At 36.7% G+C, this 16864-nt stretch overlaps 1 protein-coding gene across 5 annotated transcripts in view; it reads left to right on the plus strand.

The window, feature by feature from the left end:
• The window catches only part of SLC4A10 (solute carrier family 4 member 10), a 1035540-nt gene extending 1018980 nt beyond the window's left edge, over window positions 1–16560 (plus strand). For 4 of the 5 annotated variants that reach the window (XM_086956614.1, XM_086956615.1, XM_086956612.1 and 1 more), the window contains exons 24-26: window positions 4179–4295; window positions 9269–9306; window positions 11632–16560. In XM_086956614.1, the coding sequence (XP_086812740.1) occupies window positions 4179–4295; window positions 9269–9281 (130 nt within the window). In that variant the 3' untranslated portion in view covers window positions 9282–9306; window positions 11632–16560. The remainder of the gene's footprint in view (window positions 1–4178; window positions 4296–9268; window positions 9307–11631) is intronic. The other variant, XM_086956617.1, reaches the window with a different exon arrangement.
• The last annotated feature ends 304 nt before the right edge of the window (window positions 16561–16864 follow it).

Raw genomic sequence — 16864 nt, forward strand, 5'->3', positions numbered from 1 at the left:
GAATTTTATATTACTATGGGTCTCCAACATCCTGACACTGGTCGCATTAGAGGTGGTGTTGGTCAGGTGTGAGGTATTTTGAGGATTGTTACTGGACAGAGCAGAATATATTTTTTCCACTTTTTCCACAAAGTAGGGGGCAAGATCCTCACATTGCATTTCATTAAGGACAAAAGAGGTAGTCTGAGTTGCAGACCTTGATAGTTCTTTGACCACCTTGAACAGAGTCTTAGAGCAGTTCTGAGCTAGAGAGAAACATACTCAGCTCGAGCTCTTTTACAGAGAGCTTGATAATCCCTTATGACCTTTTTACAGACCAGTTTGGCATCAGGCAGGTAGTGTTTCCTCAATTGTCTTTCTAGAGTTTTACATCTAGCTTTTTCATTCTTGAGCTTCTCAGGGGCTGGATGCCGATGATTACTGAACCGTTTGTTTGATAGAGGGAGGCAGGTATCTACTGCTTGTAAAAACAACTTTGGATAGCGCCAAGATCCGCAGTTGCAATCTGTTTGAAAGCTGGTCTGCTGTCATCTAGAGAATTGTTTAAAGCTCCAACATCAAGCTTTGCCCAATTTCTGCTTTAGGCTTTGGTCTAGTCAGGACTACGGGGGGAAATGAAGCAACTTTCATCAAAAAAGTAACACAAAATGGTCCGACCAGCACAAGGGGAGAGCAGGGGGGCAACAAAGATCTGACAAATTTGAAAAAATTGGATCAAGCAGGTAACCTGCTACATGGGGGGACCCGAATTACGAAGTTGGATATTCATTGCTACCAGGTCAGCGATGAATGCTGCACTTTTAGTCACGAAGGGTCATCTAGGTGAAGGTTCAGATTACCCAGAATGGTAAAGTTGGCTGCATTCAGAAAATGAGGGGTTATTAGGTCGGAGAAGGGACAATGCCCTCGGTCCAGTTGCGCCAGGGGGACGATAAACTAATATACCCATTCCTGCCCTTTATTTTGACCAGGGCAGCACAGCATGGAGACTTGCTGTGCTGCTGTGCACCAAAACCCCATATAATTATTCCCCTACATCTTGTAACAGGTAAGGGTGGGTGGTTCCTCTGTAGACACCTCCCCATTGTTGCCATCATCTTTGTAGTACTGGTGATGTCCCATCTGGCTCTCTTCTGTTGAAGAACTAGTCTCTTCTCTTCTAGTTCTAGCCTTTTCTCCTCCAGTGCCAGCTGCACCCTCAACACCCTCTCAGCCTTACTCTTTGCCAGTTTCAGCTTGTAAGTTTCCCCTATGCCAGAGACATACTGTGAGAGGACACACTGCTCCCAGCCCTAAACAACAGAGGTGTCCCAAAAAGGCAAAGTGTCCAACAATTAGACTAAAAACTGTAATTACAAAAAACAAAAACGTACTCAATCAAAACCTGTGCCAATAAAAAAATGCTTTTAATTTAGTTTAGGGATTCTTAATGTCAACTTGTAGAACTGAGTTGTACTTCCAAACACACGTTCTGAATCCCATTGTCGAATATCAATGTAAGAAAGTGACTTATGGTTGGGGTGGATGGTAGCCCACCACAATTAATGAATTCACTTACCTGTTAGGCCCAGACAAAGCTTTCAGTAATTTAAATTTAGCTCAACCACTAGTAGCTATTGCACAGAGCAGACAGGATTAACTTAGAGAAAATGGGTAAAGCTTTTAAGCACAGAACAAACAGGCTTTATTTAGAGAAAATGTGTAAAGCAGATAAAAGTGCCAAAACAGTTAAAACGTCAAAAGCACAACACAATACAAATCCCAATCCAATTTATAAAAAAATTGTATAAACTTTTTTATTGGACAAAATGACACCAAAACATCAAAGATCTAATAGGAGGAACCAGAAATCTGATTTTTTAAAATAATTTAGGAGAAAAAGCTATTGAGAAAAAGTAAGGCGCCTATCAGTAGCGATTTCAGGTCTACTGTGATAGTGCCTGGTCAGATACGTCAAGAAGGGTTTGTCCCATTCTTAGTACTTTTGTCTCTGCAATGAAATTCAAAATACCTCAGCAGGGCAAGGTTGTACAGGGCATCTAAGGAATTTCCTCTTGAAGCCAGATAGCCATCGCACGAGGTCCCTTGCAGTGATTGGCTTTGGTTGGTAAACCTTTGAGTGGGAAAAGTTAGAATTTCACGCCCAGGTAAGTCACCTTGTGAGACTAATACTTTTTGGCGTACTCCCTGCACAAAACAACAGTGATTTTAAAAAAAACATGAGATGCTTCTTACCCACTTTTTCAACAGTTCCTGTTGCCCTACTTCAAACAATCCTACTCCTAAAATCCAAGATGAAGAAACCCTTTCTCCCTTGTTCCGAGCATGTGTGCCTGCACAGAGTTGTGCCCTGGGAAATTAGTAGCCCCCTCCTTTGTGATCACTCAAAACTGTTTCTGAGGTTAGTTTCCCTCCTACTGAGTTTGGGGACAGCCTGGCTGGCAGACAAAGGTCTGCCTTCCTTAGGTCTCACATTACATGTGATCATCAAAGTACAGATTCTTTACACGTTACTGAAGTTCTTGGGTCCGCCCTAACTTGTTATCCTGCAAGGGGAAGAATAATACCTTCGTACACCCTAGCCATTGCATCTACTGTGTGAACACTTTTCACACCTCAATAAGATAAAGCACTGAAAGGGCAGTTCCTAGCAGGCTAGTGCAAATTCCATGAGCTTCAGGCAAGGAAATGGCAACTTTCTAAAAGTTAGTTTTCCTCAATATTTCTTAAAAATATAACTTCACCATTTGTAAGTATTAGAAAATAGTGGCTGAACTGTTTTTTTTAGCTTGCTCAAACCTGAGATGGCAGAATTCATATTTTCATCTGTGCTCTAATTTCTCTCATAGAACAGCCAGAGCATTCAACAGTGAAAGCAGCTTTAGGGAGCTTGTCACTGCAGGGACATTGTAACATTACATTTCTACATTTTTTAAATATCATGGACCCTACCTTGTAGAATACAAGACTTCAATAGGAGTGACGAAGTACTATTTAAAATGAAAGTTTTTTAGCTTACAAAAAGTGTAATTTTGTAAGGTCAGAATGCATGAAGTCAGACCACACTGGTAGGCCTGAAGTCATGTTTTCCCTGTGACACTCCTTGAGTACACAAGACGTGCTTCAGTCGAGAGGTGATTTTAAACTTTCCTGCCATGGGTGTAGTTTCTACATCATATCCTATACCCTTAGCAATAAATACACCAATCAAGTATTAGCATATTTTTACTTGTTTTAAGGATCAGATATTAAGCATTGGATAGCATTACCCTAGTGGGCAGAGTCTAGAAACAGCAATAGATTTAAGAAAAAATGAGGGTTCCCATTCAAAAAAGGGCATTATCTCACACGTGTTAATCAGATGTTCTTCTGTCCAGGATCATACAAGTTAAATTCCTCTAATAAGAGGCATATTTTCCAAAATAAATGAGTAATAAAATAATAGCATATTTTCCCAGCATTACCCAATTGTATGGAATATGTCAACCGTACCTTGTATTTAATTATAAATGTTTTCAAGTGTTTTTGCTATTATTATTTTTAAATAGGTTGATTTCCAAATCTTTCGGTTGAACCAATAGTGAGTTTGAATTTAAGAACTGTTTTCCAACTTTCAGAATTAATCAGGTGTAACCTGTAAATAGCAAAGTAATACGATTATGCTTCTATAACAATTTAGTTGTTACATTTTTGAATAATAAAGTGTACTACTGAGCATGGTATTGCATTGAGTATGAAAATGAGTAATACCTCCATTCCCTATGACGTCAATACTAACGAGGAGCAGAACATTGGAATGTTGCGCGCTGCATTGAAGATAATAGAGTGGCTCATAGCTAATAATGGCTGTTACAGGCCTTCTGCTCCAACACTGATATGCTTGTCTTTGTGTTTCTCCCATTGTGTTCCTAAATTCTACTTTCAGTGGGTAGAATGTTCTAATAGACTTTTAGCCCTTCTGCTTCGGGCTATGCCAGTTGCAGCTAATGCTTATAACTAGGGTTTAGGCCATTTAGGAACCAGTATAGTTCTTGACAGAAGGCTAAAAGCATGCACAGCATTACGTTTCATTTGTCAGTTATTGGCTTTCCAAACCTGTGACTTGTTGAGCTGTTGGCATTTACTGAAAATTTAGTCTAGTATTCATTGTATGTGTCGTGTCTATCATTCTTACCTAGAGATGATCCATCTGTAATAAACATTTCTGATGAAGTGGCAAAAACATCTGTGTGGAAGACTCTGCTCATAACCGCAGAAAATTCAAAGAATAAGGAGTCAAGCTTTTCTCCAAAAAGGTTTTGATTTTTATCTTATTAGTAATAGCTGATTAGCACATATTGATTTTTATTGATATCTTTATAATTAATGACAAAATATACATATAGATGATTTTTTTATTTTCACTTTCTAGCTACCACATCTTCCTCACAAGGCTGTTTTTAATTTTGAGATAATTTGACAAGTGAAAAGCAAATGCACAAATCCTTATATGTAATTTTCAAAACCGAAATTTTTTAAGTTTAGAAATTCAAGAGGCATGCAGTAAAATGTATTATTTTATTTAACTAGTTATTTAAAACATAGATAGTATTAGATCTTTGCTGAGATCATCAAATATCAAACTACAGCATTAAACCATACTATATCTTTTCGCTAAGGCATAGAAGGAATGCAGCGTATTGGGTGACATTGAGCTGAGTGCTTGTCTATGGCACAATTTATGCTGTTACGTGTCTAGGCAATTGACAGCAAAGCACTAGAAAGAAAAATGTATTTATTGTCAGTGCTATTGCAGTGGATATAGTTATCCATAATACTCTTTTTGTCAGAATATATTCTAAAGGCCCCTCTTCCTACTTGAACGTATCGATTTTCACATAATGTTTTACTCTTATCAGCCAAGAATGTCATCAACACCAGCAGCCAAATTTCTAAGCAAAATATATTAGTGGGTTGCGTATACTTTAGAGCATGGGTAAAACTAAATCCAGAATCATTGGGATTGGATTCATGCCATATTTTCAAGATAATTAGTGACTTTTCAAATTGGTTCTATTTATATTAATTGTATGTAAATTAATTATATCTATATATCCAGCCCTCCTCAACCTACTGTGGAGACTCCTGCATTGAAGAGCGCTGGATAGCTTTGGTGATTCAGAATTTTGAATGTGCCCATTAGAAAACACATTCCTACTAAAAGTAGCCAGTCGTTTTAAAACCACTTTCAACTGTGCTGTACAACTAACCTAGTTCTAACAAGTATGCTTGTATAGCTACTTGCGTATTAAAAATGAAACAATGATTAGGTATCCTGAATTTAGTACATGTATACATAATTTTAAAAAATAGGATTTCAAACCAGAAAAAAACTGAAAATAAAGCATATCTCATCCATTTTGTCTAAATGTTTACTTTATACTCTAAGAAGTGAAAGCTTTCAATATCATGTAAACCAGGTTAGAAATAGATTTTTGGAACATTTTCTTAAGTTGTAATGCAACAGTGCAAATCATTTACAGAAATAATTATAATTTAAAGAATGCTTTGGATAAAATTCTCTATAAATCCATGTAAATATTCTAATAAATAATGTCAGTTATTTTGATCTACAAAACCTCTTTATCAGTTGAACAAAGTCTGTATTGGCTAAAGAAGTATTCGGTGCATGTCCGATCTTGAATAAAAAAATATATTTTCTACCAGTTGAGTGTATTCCTATCTGAAAAATGGTTCCTCACTGACAATAAAGATCAAGGAAACCACTTTTTACTACCTCGCAGATTGCATATGCGAATGACGTAGCACAGGGAAAAAACCATTCTCCTAATAATTATGAGCATGAGTGCTCTTCAGTGTGATTTTACCCTACTGCCAAAATTGAACTCCTTGCCTCCTGGTTTCAGTTAAATGCTTTTTGTTAAAATAAGTACAAATGAATAAATCCCCTGGCATAAACCATGTATGCAGATGTGTAGTGTATAACATTATGTCACCATTGATGAGGGCAAGGAATTACCCATGAAGACTCTTGTGATGTAGCATCTTGGAACATATTGTTATTTGCAGCAGGAGTGAATCCGGATTACATTTAATACAACGTTTTTAGATGTAGTCACTCCCAAAGTATAGTGTGCAATGTAATGACTGATAAAGAACTGCCTGCAATATACATGTACTGCACCATGAGGGCATCAAAGGGAAGATGGCAAGAAATAAATGATCAGTGCAGCTGAAAAGAATCACTGAGCTCTCATGACATTTCCGATGTGCCACAGAAATGTGTTCTAAATCCTTCTAATCGACTCTAAGTAAGTGTAACTGCCTCACAAATAAATTCAGATATATTCAGCTGGCTAAATCTGAACAATCCCATCTATAGTGCTCATACTCTTTGCCTTGTGGTTTATTGTATATCCATTGGCCTGTGCTACAAAGTGAACTGCATTACTTGTTTGTAGCTGTTTACAGCTGTAGTTGAGTGGCTTCTAGTTGGTGACTGTGTTGGAATGTGAGGTCGGTTCCTTGTTTTACACTGGATATAGAATGGCTGCAGGTATATTATTGTTTCCGCAGCATACCTTCTAATATGTCATCACACTGCAGGGTGTGAGGGGGTAGCATTTTAAGAATGAAATGAAGGCGATATGATATTGAAATTTGGTTTGGGTCTAGATGTGACATCCTGTCTCTGAAATGAAACAGGAATAGGGTAGGTCTGGTTTACTGTATGTCTGCATGTGGTGGCGAACCCATTCCTTTGCCATAGCTCTTGTTCATGTCCATTGTGTTAATCGATTCATTGATCACAATCCTTTTATGTGGCATCAAGTTTCTTCAATGGATTATGATACTTGATAGCCAAATGTATTCAGAGGCAAGCCATAGGATAGGCTTCATTGAATTGTGGATGTGCAAATATCACAATGTCTGTGGTTGGGAGTGGGTTGGCAGATGATCCTCTTGTTCTCCTGGTTGAGCTCAAACCTTTGCTTGAGCATCTCATGTTGTTTTTTTTTGTCTTTTCGAGTCTATGTTGTAGTGTGCCTTGAATCACTACGAGAGGTTACTTAAATACTTTTGTTTGTATATAGTTGATTACTTGCTGAATGTGTGCTATTTTGCGTTTTATGAACAGACACATCTTTTGAGAAGAATGGAACATTAATTTTCGTATTTCTATGTTAAGTTGTCATGTGTAGCACAATGTGAGATTACATCACAAACTAATCTAGGCTTAGAATTCACTGCCACATTTTAAATGTGACGCCTAGCTACCATCATGGGAGATTGATTTGGTTCAGAGCACAGTTTGTGTTACAGTAGCTGACATATGGCACATGACTATCATTGTTTCTACACAGTGTAAGTTTGTACCTATGTCCTTTGTATTTTGTCATTTGAAATGTGTTATTCTTTTATGGTAACATGTATCATGCTAGTGTGGCAATGCCCACCATTGTGTGGATAGATGTTTACCTAGCAACTTATTCAGCAGCAGTGTTTTTGAATGTGTAGTCATGTCTGTAAGTACTGAGAATGTGTTTATGTGATTTTCACATGTATATTTCAATTACATTTACGCCCTGCTCTTTGTTTGGTTGCTGCAAAGCAGCTTTTGCTTAGGAAACTGTTTGATAGAGGTTATCATTGTCATTATTGGACTTTTTCAGAAACAATTTTCAGCTTGTGTGATCAGGCCTTTTGACTTTCATTTTAGCCAATAAGATCTTGCTGCGACTAAGGTAAACCATCTTTTCTCAACTATTAAACAAACCGAATGCTGACATATTGAGAGTTCTGCAATTGCATGGTCTTCTACAAACTTCCATCCATGTCATAGGTAAAGGAGAGACCCCCGTTAGCAAGGTCAAACTGGTGTAGGTTTGCTTGTGTTCCCATCTAGAGGGGTACTGACCCTGCAGTTCAGTCTAGAATGTGCCTGTGGTATGAGGGCTATGTGAGTCACATATGGCTGGTTCCTACTTTGAGTGGCAAGTTGGTCCAAAAAAGGATGGGAATAAAGCCCCAAGAAATTGGCTATTGCTGAGACGTTTTCAAAGTTTCTGAGGCACATTGTTGCAGGACTATTTGGAGGACAGTGGCATGCTCAGTGGGCATCAATTTCGAATATCATTAGATAATGGCACTCTCCCACTGCTGCTGGGTGTCAAGGGGCAAATAACTCTTTCCATGTGTGAGGACAAGCTTCAGCTCCAGTCCTTTGACATTTGTTCCCAACCGAAGAAGTTACCACACAAGCAATGTTCACTTTACGTTTTCCTCTGCCATGTATAAATATGCATTGATTGACAAAAATTGCTGTCATAGATTGTGACCAGGGACACAGGAATTGTGCAGTTTCATGGACACTGCAATTTCTGAAAAAGTAGGGATTCCTTGGAGTGGCCATGTAGTTCACCAACTACTATATTATTTGCATATTTTAACAAAAAGTGCTAACACAGCAGCACAAGTGGTGCCACTCACTGACCGACTTTGACAAAAGTTAGTTGGCATATCATTCTTTCAGTTGCATATTGATGAGTTTATCTATTTTTTTTTTTTTTAGGTATTAAACTGATTTTGTTCCATATAGTAGTAATATGAGTTAAAACGAAAAAATAAAACTATTATTCTGCCACAGAATGTGCCACATAATTTGCCTTATCTTGATATAGAGTTTAATAAACCCTGCTGCATAATTGGGTTTTCCATTTCTGCAGTATTCCAGTGGCCCTCTTTATGACATCAAATGTTACTCAGCCGGATGCAAAAAACAAGGTCAAATGCTAGTAACAAAATATCTGAGTTAGCCCATTGTCACCCAAAAATTAAATGTGATCCATGGGCCCACCACCTTTCTCGTTAAAGACTATCTGAAATTTTAGAAAATGGGACATTCTTAACTCACAGCTTATATTACCATACTTGTCCATTCTGTTAATTCTTGGCAAAGTTAGTCAGAGCAATATATTCTTCTAACTGAAGAGGTTTCCAATGCCCTTGTAAACCCTTAACTAATGTTTTTGTACCCTTTGGTTAATTTTTTCTAACCTGTATGCAATGCTGTTTGGTTAATCTGGGAGGTTTTGCCCCATGCAAACTACTGAAGCAACTGGAGATTGTTCACAAAAACATTAAACTTAGGGAAATGAACAGTGTTTAGTTATTTCTGTTATTGTAGATTTACATTCTTCCAAATATCCGTACAATTGATTTTAATAACGTTTTACTTAATTGTCTCGTATTACATTTCCACCATTAGCTCCCCTTCCTAATCAATGTAGAAGCTGGTTCCCAAAGGTAAGATCCCCCTTTCCCTGTAAATCCTCATTGATTGCACCTTGTTTTCAAGCATTTCCACTTTGGGATGGCAAAATCCATGACAGACCACAGATAAAGTTTGATCCTATGGCTGCCTTCAAAATGAAGGAAACATCTGTTACCAAATTCTTTCTCTGATTCTTGAATAATGTGTTGTTATGCAACTTGGCAAACTAATTGCATTTCTGAATATGGAAATATCATCAAGTTTATAATGTAGTGGTTGTACTGTTCTTGCGCATTACAGGTCCAGGCAAATTATATGCACAAGGGTGGTCTGCACTGGTGTGGTAAAAGAGAGAGTTTATCAATGTTATTAAGAAATTATACCAATCATCTAATCTGAGATTCAGGCGTGGAGCATGTTCAATGAAGGTGGACATTGCTAATATGTTTTTGTAAGTCAGATGAGAAGTAGTAATTAATTCCAAATGTTAGGATCATTTATAGAATAGATTGTAAACAAAATTATGAAATTGCTACAAACACTGTACATTCACACTAATTGAAGTTCAACATACATGATCTAAATTAATGACTTCTCCTCCGGTTTACCTCCTTCTCATTATTTAATGTTCACATCATTCAGTCACTGAATCTCAGGCATACCATAAATATGTATTTGATATACAGAAAATTTGTATTTGATACCCTGTATGTATAGGCTACAAGTGATGCTCATGCAACCGTTGCTAACATAAAATTATTAGTAAATTAGGATTGAAACAGTATGCAGACAATGTGGTCTTAAAATGTCCTCCCAAATTGGAATGCTGCTTTCTGTCTGTGCTGTATTGCTTTCTTTTACCAGCAGGCAAAAAAAAAATAATCATTGCAACTGCGACCTGCAAGTATGCCCGTTTTTTGGTTGTGCGCATGGCGAACAGCAGGTGGAGGTGAAACTCCTTTAAAGTTTGTTATATTTGATTGTCTTTTAAATATTATTGCATGCTTCTAAATCATTGTCCTAGACTGGTACTGCATTCCTGTCATCAGTCTGGGACAATGCCAGATAAAATAGGAGTACGTTTCGAATGATTGTCCACATACTTGCTGTGTACTTTATATTTGCATGTGTGTGGACTGATTTGCCACATACAAATTATATCACCCTATACAGACTTAATGTGTGGAGATACAACATCAAAGTAGATCTATTTAGCATCTCACTAGTTAAAGGGGAATTAACTTTAGTTTGAAAGTTGGGCTGTATTTTCTTTGCCATCACATTATTTGTCACAGTCCAAAAGCAAGTGTTTTCTAAAAAATTGGGACTGTAAACAGGGGATAAGAATGGGTAATGGTTAATGCACACATCTTGCTTGTACAAACACAGTTTCCTTGTTGAAGTGCATAGCTCATTTGTAAAAGAGCATAAGTCACTGAATCACTAAGCTCAAGTTTTGGTGCTTAAGTGGTCCAAGCCTAGCTGCTGTTTTTCTCCTGAACCTAACTAACTCATCCCCAAACTTTTAAAATTATATAGTTTATCTTTTCCCTTTTGGTCCTTCTGTGCTAGTTCAAAATTGATGCACATTTGGTTCCTACTGTTTCAAGGCTTACATCTAGGATAAAGCAAGGCAAAGGTGCCAGACTGATCTTACTTACATCAAAAGTCCCTGTACATAAGGCAGAAGGTAATGGTGAGGCGAGGTCAAATGGCAGGTTGCCTGCACCTGAAACCATAATAGCAACATTATAGGGGTGAAAGCCTTTAAAGGCATCTACCAAATGAAATGTGAACCCAAGTTAATAAGGAGCTTTATTAGCAGCCTGCCTTATTTGAGGAAGAGATGCTTCTCTATGGCATTTTACGAGGGACTACTTTGGTGCAGGCGTATATTTAGTACATATAGAGAGCACAAACATTGAAAACTTTTTGTAAACAGATTGATTGTGCACAGTTCCATGTCACTGAACAGACATCATATATCCTGGCTCTAAATGACTGCTATGGCTAGTCTGAAGAGAGTGATGAAATATTCAACCTGACCTCTTGTTTGGAACATTCAGAATGTCAGCATGTCACAAATGCACATATCAAGTCTTTCTTTTTTATTTAAAAGCTATGTCATGGCTAAAATTCTTGCAGAAACTCTTGCTCATATCAGCCAACTGTGTGCATGAAAGATCTAACTTTTTCTTCAAAGGCAAGGAAAATGTTATAATGCAGTGATTCAACCCAGAATTGTAGCTATCAGTAATACTAAATGCTGCATGAAGGCGCATTGAAGCACTGTCACACCTTCAACATTACCGATGTTACAATGCAATGTTTCACATTATTTTATTATTCCTTTTTAGCATTGAAAACGAAAGAGAGAAACAAGTGCCCCCAGGAAAAAAAATCGACAGAGAGACTTGTCTGTAAATTACTTGAGATATGTTTGAAAGGCAACATGAAGAGTTTATGAATTAACAGTGTTTTGATACAGTCTTTTCTTCAAAGAGCAGACAATATCAACTGTGCAATATTTACATTATTTCACCGTGTAGAAAAAATATTCTTCAGAAAATATCTACTGTAGTCAAACTATTTATGGAAAGTTTTGGTTCCATTGATAAATGTTGCAATGAGTTTGCAAAACCTAATTCATTATTCATTCATGTGAGTATATAAAGAGAAGTCTGATTTCTAGAACTATAGCTTGCATATTTGTATTTGCTTTATCTGTGTGCTCTTGGCAATAGATTCACTCTGCGTTCATAGTTTCAAATTCTATTTTTAGCATAGCAACGTGGAACCATTTCCAGGCACACAAAAAAACCTTTGAAAAATGTAAAATAGACAGTTTTAATTGATGTATTCAATTTATTTTTTATTTGTATGAAACTGGAACTTATAAAGCCTCGTACACAAAGTATGCACACAACCGCCACACACAATCACCAGCGTTAACAAAATAATGTTACAAGAGCTGATAGAAATGTGAGCTGCGGTTGAAAGATAGTGAATGCTCTCAGTTCTATACATGGAGCAGATACTCATCAACAGCTTCACTGCATCAAGGAATATCTATTTTTCTTTCTGATATATGCATTGATTATAAAGATGCAGCTAGTGTACCCTTGTAGTTGATGACTTCATATTTATTATCTTTGTAAAAAAAACTACTACATAAGTTAAACATGTAAGATAATAGTATACATGATTGGTATATTTACTTGAATATGTAAGATTTGTAATTGTACCTCTTAGTGTTGCTGTCAATGATAGTTGCCTATGAAATACATGTGTACAAAAATTACATTTTAGATAATGAAATACTAGCCAAATGTAATATGTCTAAAGCAGTCTCATTGGACCAAATTTTTACTTTCTGGTTAGTAAATGAACTATAGCTATCTTCTGCATTCAATTTAGTTTGTTTACACCAATAATTTGTAACTATTATTAAGATTTCTGATAGCCTTAGGGCATTTTCAGTTATTTCTACAATTCGACTGAGTATAAACTACTGATGTTAGTACTGGTAAGCTTCAAGTATGAACAAAAATCATCTTTGCCAAAAAAGTGCTAACAGAAAAAAATGTTGGGGATAAATTGGAAGACTTGGGATGGTTACGTACCATTTTGATCTAATCACAGTCATAAATGTAAAGGTTGCGTGTGGATCGATGTGAGAATGTTTCTACCTTCGATATCAGTGAAAATGCTTTATCAATCCTCTAGCAAAAACGAAAACAAGACTTTTCTTTGACGAACAATTGCTCACTTACTATATTGTTGTCTGAATCATGCTGCTGGAAATGGACTCCTTATTTTGCACATAGAGAGGGCAGCAGATGCCTTTGCCTTTCAACCTACCAAGACTGACGGAAACATGTGCCAGTTCTATTCTGGAAGGAAACGTCAGTTGAACATTTGTACCCACTTGGCCCATTCTTTGCTCACTCATTCCTTATGACTCTGCTGACACTTTTATCAGTGTAGCATTTTGTTTACACTGTGGCACTTACCACTGGAAGCACAGCCACTTAAAACCCATCAGGTGGTGTTGGCTTTCCATCTCACAATTAAAGAGGTTAGCTTCTTGTAAGACCCTTTGTACTAATCTGATTTGGGTCCTTTTCATCAGCATGATGGCCTGCTGCTCTTTTTTACAACATGTAAACAATTACCTCAGGATTCACACTTTCATTGCAGGAGAATATTGTGAGATGCACCAAAAGTATGAAGTTTCAGATTTATTTTGAACTCTTACAGAGGCAAATCAGACACGAGACAGATTACATGACCTTATCCCATCCAGCAACATACAGCAGTCATGATAATATCATAAAGCCTTCATTAATATTTATGATACAATGAAACATTGGAACTCATGAATTATCAGCTATACCACTAAGCTACCAAGCAACCAATGTCAGCAGTAAGCCTCCTGAGTTTAGCATGAACTACCACGCATATCAGTATATTTTGATTAATCATTTTATCCTGAAACATAAGCTTTTCAAGTTCATGAGTACAGACAGCATACCATCCAATATAAGCGCTTCATTTTGCCTAAATGTGCCCTATTTCCCTAAACAAAAGGTTGCCATTTACACTATTTTAACGACATGTTTATCCTGAAATACTAGCCTTTAAATTTAAGAAATGCATGTTTAGGACTGATATCTGCTTGCTATTTTAAACAAGTGTGCCGATGTCAGGTATGGACATAATACAACTTTCATACTCATTTGTCATCAGGAATGGCAGGGATTCCTATTACTCTTATGTCAGAGTATGTCAGGAATATGTCAGCAATGTCCACGGTGTATTAGAGACTGGCACCATTATGCCCAAATTATCATTATACCATGGACTGCAACAATTTGTTCAAGAATTCCCACAATCAGAGGGTATCAGGGACAGATAATATTAGGGTCACCATTAAACCAGGGATAGGCAGTATTATGGCAACACTCCCAATAAGGTGCCAGGGATGAGTCCTATTATACAAGAGCCAATGTTATGCAAAAGACTGCCACAATGACATCAACAATTTGTCAAGGATGGGCACCTTATATCATGTCCTCACAGTTTCTAAATAAACTTTCTTCACAGGCGCATCTTTGCTCTTTCATCCTCGGCCTTGTGGTCTATAACTCATCTCACCTTTCAAGAAGTATTATTAAATATTCCGATTTTCTAGGTCTGTACAGTAAAAAATGGCCATTTAAGCAAATCACAACTTGAGCCTACTATCAACCTATCAAGCACAGATATTTAATAGCATGTTATCCACGCATTCTTGTAAGGATTCCACATTTTAATAGACTTTATACATTACTGTCATTTCACTGGGGGATTTAAGTCATACACTAACTCACAGTGATATTCAAAATGACATGTAGGGTACTGACACCGTTTTTTGTGTCTGGCTATCACAACCAACACTGCTATCAACTGAGACTTTCTCCACATTAGCTCTTGGAAACTTGTGCCATCATCTTCACTCCTCGATCAATCATTCCAGTTATAACAACCATGCTTCCAGCTTTGTTGGTGTTTCTGTGGCTCCCAGGGTATATAGGCATGCCTGCAGGCAGGGGTATAACTCTTTCAGTTTCTCAGCTGCAAAAACAATCCATGCTTTACACACTGTTTATGTCTTCTTCTGCATGTGGTACACAGATTTTAAATCTGTTTATTATAGCAGCTACAGCGATACGTTGCCAAATTACACAAATAAACATCAATAAATCTGTGAAAAATGTAATGAATCACATGGTTAATGGCCCACGTGATTATAGATGTGCTGACACTGCTAGCACACACCTTTTAATTAGAAATATCAAACTCTCTGAATTCCACATCCAGCAGAGATCTGTACTCTTAGTGAAAGAACTGAAGGAATGTAGACTGAGCGATCTGCCTCTGTAGAATTGCGGTCAGTTTAAGCAGTGCTTCTTGTAAAAAAATTTAGTGAACAATGCTGCCAGGAATTATGCCATCTCTACTTCTGATCATACCAAGTGCCAAATCTAAAACTAAAATATAGGAAAGTAGAGTAAAGTGTGCCATGCTGTTCAACCTATATTTTGTACTAACTTTTCTTCTGATTGCTCTTTAATAAGCTCTGCCTCTTCATCATGTTAAAGGTGTATTTGTGTCTTTGATCACTAGTTAAGCTCTTAAATCAGGCAATGCCAAGTGACTTTCCAAAAGGTATATTTATGTCAATCATTTACTCCTGGAAGTCAGGCCAAAGTCACTTAGTAAAACAACGATCACAGCTAAATAAGGAAGACACTGCACAATAAAAGGCGCACCAGGATATTTTGTGTCTTCATTATCCACCTGGATTTTGAGAGAATGGTTAAATGTACACTATTGAGACCTAATCTTCCTCGCTTTGTGTGCAGTATGTGCCTCGTGTATCATGTAATATAACTTTACTACTACAAGTCAACGAATTATTCAGTGTGCAAATGAAATAACATTCATATCATCTAGTGACATCATAAATGTTGATAAGTGGAAGAAACAGCAGGCATTCCTTTACAACATAGATCTAATTTACGACGTATTCTGTCAGTTATTGTATTTCCAAATTCTGCATCTAGTGAATTCAGAACACCCTGTACTTTTCTAGGAAGTGATTGTCAATATTTTGGTTGGCGATTAATGAATGACAAGCATAGAGAGTTAAATAAATATCAGAAATGAAACCACCAGCTATTACTAAAACAATTTACAATGGATAATTTTTCAAAATGGTATCAAATTAGTGCAAATTAGGTCGTTCTCTGAAGTTAATTTAAAACGCAGTATTACGAGTTTCAGGAGTCCTGCTGGAGAAACAAAATAGTTTTTGTGTACTTTCTATATTGTAACATTCCATTTGTTTACTGGACTAGAATAAAACAGCATATATGGGACCCTGAGATATTTTTATAGGTTTGCAATATTATGTTCAGAATAATCACAAGATCTTAGAGCTCCAAGAAGTATGTGTTGAAGTAATAATTAAACTCATGTTCTTAAGTATTTTAAAGTATTTATTTTTCACTGTCAATCTGTTCACAAGAATAAAAACGCTGTTCTTCTGGTAATCCCGACTGTTTGAAATTAAGTAAAATGTGAAGCAATTTCAGCGTTATCTCTCACTAAGTTCTAATTTCAGCCTCCAGACAAAACCACTTTTTCTTGTATGTAATTTATTACAAATGTTTAAGTAACCTGTAAATGTTAATAGAATATTGTCTTTTTCACAGAAATGTTGTGTGCAAATAAATATTTATCCTAGCAGATGTGTTCATTTTTTTGTTTGATTTATGCCTTTATACAGTGGGAGGAATATGTGTACAGCGATTACACCGAAATTGTGTTAAGGCTTCAAAATGTAATAAGGATGAGCAATCATTCAATAGTTCTGATGAAAATCATTCCATATGTTGAGTAACATTGAAAATCATTCCATATGTTGAGTTGTATATGTTGATTCTTTTTGTTTCTTTTGGGAGCAGGGGCCCTCTGAGTTATTTCTTCCTACTGTTCATTCACCTTTCTAACAAGTATTTTTTTGATAAGTACATCTCATTATCT

Source organism: Lissotriton vulgaris, chromosome 2_1, assembly GCF_964263255.1.
Source record: "Lissotriton vulgaris chromosome 2_1, aLisVul1.2, whole genome shotgun sequence".
NCBI classification, from domain to species: Eukaryota; Metazoa; Chordata; class Amphibia; order Caudata; family Salamandridae; genus Lissotriton; species Lissotriton vulgaris.